The sequence below is a fragment of the Pimephales promelas genome, chromosome 23 (assembly GCF_988280905.1).
Source record: "Pimephales promelas chromosome 23, fPimPro1.hap1.1, whole genome shotgun sequence".
In the NCBI taxonomy this organism is placed as follows: domain Eukaryota; kingdom Metazoa; phylum Chordata; class Actinopteri; order Cypriniformes; family Leuciscidae; genus Pimephales; species Pimephales promelas.
The window spans coordinates 14781627-14787820 of record NC_142791.1 but is presented as its reverse complement, the minus strand read 5'-3'; the positions used below and the strand labels follow the sequence as shown (position 1 = coordinate 14787820).

The 6194-nt window shown below is 39.1% G+C and overlaps 1 protein-coding gene across 1 annotated transcript; it reads left to right on the top strand.

The window, feature by feature from the left end:
• Positions 1–2416: 2416 nt before the first annotated feature.
• Positions 2417–5479, top strand: kcnv2a (potassium channel, subfamily V, member 2a). Its single transcript, XM_039676364.2, has 2 exons — positions 2417–3849; positions 5147–5479. The coding sequence occupies exons 1-2, from the start codon at positions 2542–2544 to the stop codon at positions 5387–5389; spliced, it is 1551 nt and encodes a 516-aa protein (XP_039532298.2). The 5' UTR covers positions 2417–2541; the 3' UTR covers positions 5390–5479.
• The last annotated feature ends 715 nt before the right edge of the window (positions 5480–6194 follow it).

Sequence of the window (6194 nt, the reverse complement as noted above, 5' to 3'; positions counted from 1 at the left end):
TTTAAAGTAAGTTTCTTTATTGGTCAAACTGAAAATGAACCATGCGATTGAATGTGAAAATTGAGTAGAATTTGTATTGTTTGAGACTAGATTAGGTTAGACAGGCCAGAATCTGATCCAGACTCAAATTCTGGTCGCCTGCACCTAATGTTATGTAATAATGCAGAATGATAGCATTTATGCACTTTTACCATCATTGTGATAATTACTACTTTCTACTTAAAGTCCTTATTTTTTATGGTGGTTTCAATTAAAGGAACATGATGTAAACTGATATTTATAACTTTATATTTGCAGTGGCAGCACAAGCATAATGAAATGTGTGGATATAACCTCAATTACAGCTGGGTTCACATTGCAATTTTGCTGTCTAAGAGCTACTTCACATTTGTAAAAGATTTCTCATCTAAGGCACTCTGTAGTCTTTAAATGCTTAATTTTATTTTCACTACAGTAATTAACTGCCTTTGTGATAAACATTTAGCTCCATAGAAGTCTCCAAAAGTGTCCGGGTTGTTGGGACCGGGTTGTGTTGTGGAGTCAAAAGACGTTGATGTTGCACTTTTACCCAAGATCTCACTGGGATCATTTTATACAGTGTGACAAACAGTAATTGCAAAAAGAAAAAATAGTGTGTGCTTGATTTAAAGTGTATATTTGCTTTTATTTTGTCACACCAGCACTAAAATTAGTTTCCTGTCTTTTGGTGGGAAATGAGAGAGAAGAAAACGTCATATTATACCGACCAAAACCACTTTTGTTGTTGCACCACTTGAACTCTTCAGTAGGAACTTCTCGGGAAGGCTTGATGACGTTAAAGACTGTATGAAATGGAAGTTGCGATAGTCTTCAATTGTGTCATATTTCTGGGTCACCGTGACTTTGCCAACATATTTTGTTGATCCTGGAACATTCCTGTCCGAACACATAGTTCCAACCCGACCCATACATTATCCCTAAAATTAGAGAAATGAAGGGTTGATCAAATCTGACTGGTTGATTGGAATGTTGTTCCAGGATGAACAAAGATGTTGATGCACTTGGTGAAATCAGGTTTATAGTAGTTCTGGGTCACCAGGATTTTCCCAAGTAAGACAAGTTCCTGGGGCAACATATTTTGTTGATCCTGGAACAACATTAACAAAATATGTGTTAAACCTACCCAGACAGCAAACTGACATTGAATCAACGTGGAAACGACGTCTCTCATGACATCGAAACAACGTTGATCTGGCATTGTTTTGCTTATCGAATTAACGTTGAACCAACGTCAGACGCGGCATTCTTCAAAGCTAAATGAAAATTGGTAATTGGTTTGCTTTCCTAACGTTGAAACAACGTTGATTTCAAGTTGATTTTCCATTCGTTTTGAAGAATGACTCGTCTGACGTTGGTTCAACGTTAATTTGATGAGCAAAACAATGTCAGATCAACGTTGTTTCGATATCATGTTTCCACGTTGATTCAATGTCCGTTTACTATCTGGGTAACCTTACCCATAAGTTATCCCTAAAAAACAGATATGATTGGTGGATGCAGAAGCACATGACCCTGGTTGGTTGTAAGCCTAAACTTGACACAAACTGTAAACTTGTCCCTCAAATCTGATTGGTTGATTGGAACGACCATGTTGTACTTGGTGAAATCACATTAACTGTAGTTCAGAGTGAACAGCGTCTCGGACAAGCAAGCTGTTGGATTTTGATCATCTGGAATTGATTGGATTGGTGTCTGCGATTGCTGCAATCTCGTGTGAGTGACATGTTGCCCCGCCATTATGCCGGTAAACACGTCATCAGAGAAGAAAAGAGATGTCTCTGCTAGAGGTTATTTTGATCAAAGATTACCAGGGCGGGAAACAACTACTGTTGTTTCATTTGTTGCCATTGTCCATTGCCATTATTGTTGCTTGTTCATTGTAAAGCGTCCTTGAGCCCTGGAAAGGCGCTATATAAATGAAACGTATTATCGTAATTGTTATTATTATGAGGACACAGGAATTAAAAAATGACGTGCACAGATCAATTATTTATATTAAACAGACTATTCTTATTTATTTATTTGAATATTGTCATTTTGATTTTGTAGTTACTTTAAGATTTGGGAATTTATGGAAGTTTCAGTCAGATGTGAACACTTCAATGATTCCAAAGGAGGAGATGGTTAAAATATGTTCTGATACTTGGTCCATCCCTTGCAAAATGATCCTCATCCATATTCCAGAGCTCTGCCTGGTGCAGGGTATGTCAAAAGATAACCTCTATTGGTGTAGTTTATAAGCAACGCAGTGCAATATCCTCACATTCGGTTGGAGATCTGTGAATGTACGGCAAACGAAAGACATCACGGTTGGTATAGAAAGTCTGGAAGAGGATCATAGTATTTAAACCTTTAAGCACTCATATCCTCTCTGTCAGCAACATTAGTCTGAGTCAGACCCCTGAGCAACTGCGGGAAGCAGCACAGAGGTATTAGAGCCATCTAATGCCTCTACACCTCCAGTAACCTCTGCATCTGCCAAGCTGAGAGGACGCTGGCACCATGATCAAGCTTAAAGGCAGGAGGCAAAGCCTTTTCCCCAACTATAAACTTGGAGTCACAACCCCTGCTCCCAAGGATCCAGAGGACTCCACGCTTCCTTTCGGAAAGCAAAACTGGGTGAAACCATGGAATTCGATGCAGGAATTAAGTAGGGATATTTATGACATCTATGCAGAGTATGAAGACGATGAAGAGGAAAGACTGCTGTCCACCCCTAGTAAACTGTCCACTCAGAAGAACTACATGCTCAACATCAACGTAGGGGGCAAGGTCTACCAGATCTCTTACAGGGTAGCAGCAAAATATCCCAAAACAAGGATCGGCCGCCTTGCAACGTATACGGACCACAACAGGAAACTCGACCTCTGTGATGATTATACTGTCCAAAACAAGGAGTTTTTCTTTGACAGGGATCCAGACGTCTTCCACAGCATTTTCAACTTCTATAGGACTGGAGTTCTCTGGATTAAGGATGAATTGTGCCCACGCAATTTCTTGGAGGAGATCAACTACTGGGGCGTTCGTATCAAGAACACCCATCGCTGCTGCCGCATTTCATTTGAGGAACGGCAAGATGAACTCAACGAACAGCTGAAGGTGCAACGAGAACTTGAGGCAGAGGTGGAAACTGAGGAACACGAGGACCTGTTCCAGGATATGGCTTTCGGTCATACTCGTTTCCTCATTTGGAACTTGATGGAGAAGCCCTTCTCATCGGTCACAGCCAAGCTCATGGCATTAGCATCCAGTTTCTTCGTGCTGGTATCACTTGTGGCTATGACGCTCAATACGGTAGAGGAAATGCAGAAGATGAGCACCGGCCACCTGAGTGGGAAGACCTACTGTGAGTATGTTGAGATGCTCTGCATTGCATTTTTTACCATGGAATATATTCTCCGGCTTGTGTCCACACCGGACCTCACACACTTTACAAAGAGCGTGCTGAATGCTGTGGATCTGATTGCAATTCTTCCATTATATATTCAGATGATCCTAGAGAGTTTCGAGGATGGTGACTATGCGAGACATGGTAGCGATATTGAGACTGTAGGACGGGTTGGTAAAGTGGGGCAAGTTCTCCGCATCATGCGACTCATGAGAATATTTCGAATCCTAAAACTGGCGCGTCACTCTACTGGACTTCGAGCCTTCGGGTTCACGCTCCGGCAATGTTACCAACAAGTGGGCTGTCTTTTCCTCTTCATTGCGATGGGAATTTTCACCTTCTCTGCCATGGTTTATACCGTAGAGCATGATGTGCATCACACAAACTTCACCAGTATTCCACATGCATGGTGGTGGGCAGCTGTAAGTACATGTTTTTTTCTGGTTTATGCCAGGTAGAAAAAGTACTGTGGTTGTACCATGGTAAAGGGATGGGGTTAGGTGATAATGCAAAGATACTTTGATATATCATGGTCCTGACATTATCCATATACAATGGGATGCACATAGTGCACCAACATACTTCGAACATTAGGATGGTATATACATGGTACACGTCCAAAAAAAACATGGTAATATCATAGTACTTTTTTTGTGTATAATACTGACAGAGCAACACTTACTGGTTTCTTTCTGCTATAATGCTATCAAAGGGGTGGTTCACTTTTAAAGAAAACTTTTGCTGATAATTTACTCACCCCCATGTCATTCTTTCTTCAGTTGAAAAGAAATTAAGGTTTTTGAGGAAAACGTTCCAGGATTTTTCTCCATATAATGGACTTCAATAGGGTCCAAACGGTTCAAGGTCCAAAAGACAGTTTCAGTTCAAACCGCAAACTGTTTAAACGATTCCAGACAATGAATATGGTTCTTATCAAGTAAAATGATCGCTTATTAAAAAAAATAGCAAAGTTTAAGTTTTATAAGCTCAAAGTCACCTTGCTCTGTTCTGTGATGCGCGTTCGTGACTCTCCTGTTCAAACTCGTTTATCAAAATGAACGAATCTTTTTTCGTGTCATTTGGTTCATTCAACAAAGGAAATGAACGAGTTGACTCTGGAAAAGATTCATTCAATTTGATGAACGAGTGCGAATAGGAGAGTCACGAACAGAGCATCACAGAACCGAGCAAGGCGAGCATTTGGGCTTATAAACCCTAAACTTTATTTTTTTTTTTTTAAATGAGCGATTATTTCACTTGATAAGACCCTTATTCATCGTCTGAAATTGTTTAAAGCCCTTTGAACAGTTTGCAGTTAGGACTGAAACTGTCTTTTGGACCTTGAACCGTTTGGTTCCAAATAAAGTGTATTATATGGAGAAAAATGTTTTTTATCAAAAACCTTAATTTTTTTTTTCGACTTTAGAAAGAAAGACATGAACGTCTTGGGTGACATGGGGGTGAGTAAATTATCAGAAAAAGTTTTTTAAAAGTGAACTACTCCTTTAAATGCTTCATCTCAATTGTGTTGCCCTAGTGGAACAAATTTGCCTGACATCAATGTTGCTTCCTCGCTCTGCATACTTTACAATTGCTCTTCTTAACTCTAATGACATTTCTGGCGTTTTGAGAATTTGTGACTGATTTTATTTTTAATCTAAAAAGATCATTTGTCATTTTACTGCACACTGAAGTATTCCTTGTCCATTTATACCACAGGTGAGCATCTCCACTGTGGGCTATGGCGACATGTTTCCAGAGACCGCTTTAGGCAGGATTTTTGCATTTGCGTGTATCTCGTTTGGAATAATTCTCAACGGCATGCCAATCTCCATCCTGTTTAATAAATTCTCAGACTACTATGCAAAGCTGAAAGCCTATGAATACACCTCCACTATAAAGAATCGTGGGAAAGTGAGGTTTGTGAAAAGGGCTGCAAAGTCGTTCGCAGATTGTTTTTAGGGTGTGATGCACTGACCTACTCTTTTTTTCTTTTTTTTTTTTCCATGGATTGATTTTTAACTCATGGACAATAACAAAATAAAAACAACCAGAACATCGAAGTAACTGTCTTCAAACAACTTACTAACTGTATAGAAACCATGTTGTTTGTGCTGCTGGGATACATTTATATTGAACAACTTTTGTACTAATCACTGCATTTAGAGAGCTCTTGCAGGTTATAACAGAGTTTAATAAAACCTCTTCTTGGAAAACCAATTTATTTGTCAGATATCAACTGTTAAAAACATTTTTACTGTGCCATAAGTAATTGTACAAAAAAAAAAGTCATAAAAATGTATTTTTTTATGGGCTAAAGGCAATGTTAAGACAAATAATCCAGTGTAGACAAACACTGCTTCAAATAATCAGTTGAAGGTTTTAACATCTGGCCAAGCACAAGCTCACCATCAGTCCTTTTTACAATCTTGCATAGGCATTTAGAGTCTATCAAGAAAAGCCGATTTATGATTTATATCAACTGGTTTCCTCTGGAAGCACTCTAAGCTGGGCAGATTGGAAAAAGATCTCTTATAAGGTTAACTGCCATATTGGCAGGGCTATTTTATGACTCAAAGCCAACTTAAATAGGTTAACCTGTTAAAATGAAGTCAGAGCTGACATCCTCATTACAACAGCTTGGCACTGTATGTGACTTACAAAAAACTTGTTGACTTAAAGGGATAGTTCACTTTGAAATATTGATATGTTTTAGCTTACCTCAAGGGCATCCAAGATGTAGGTGTCTTTGTTTCCACAGTATTTT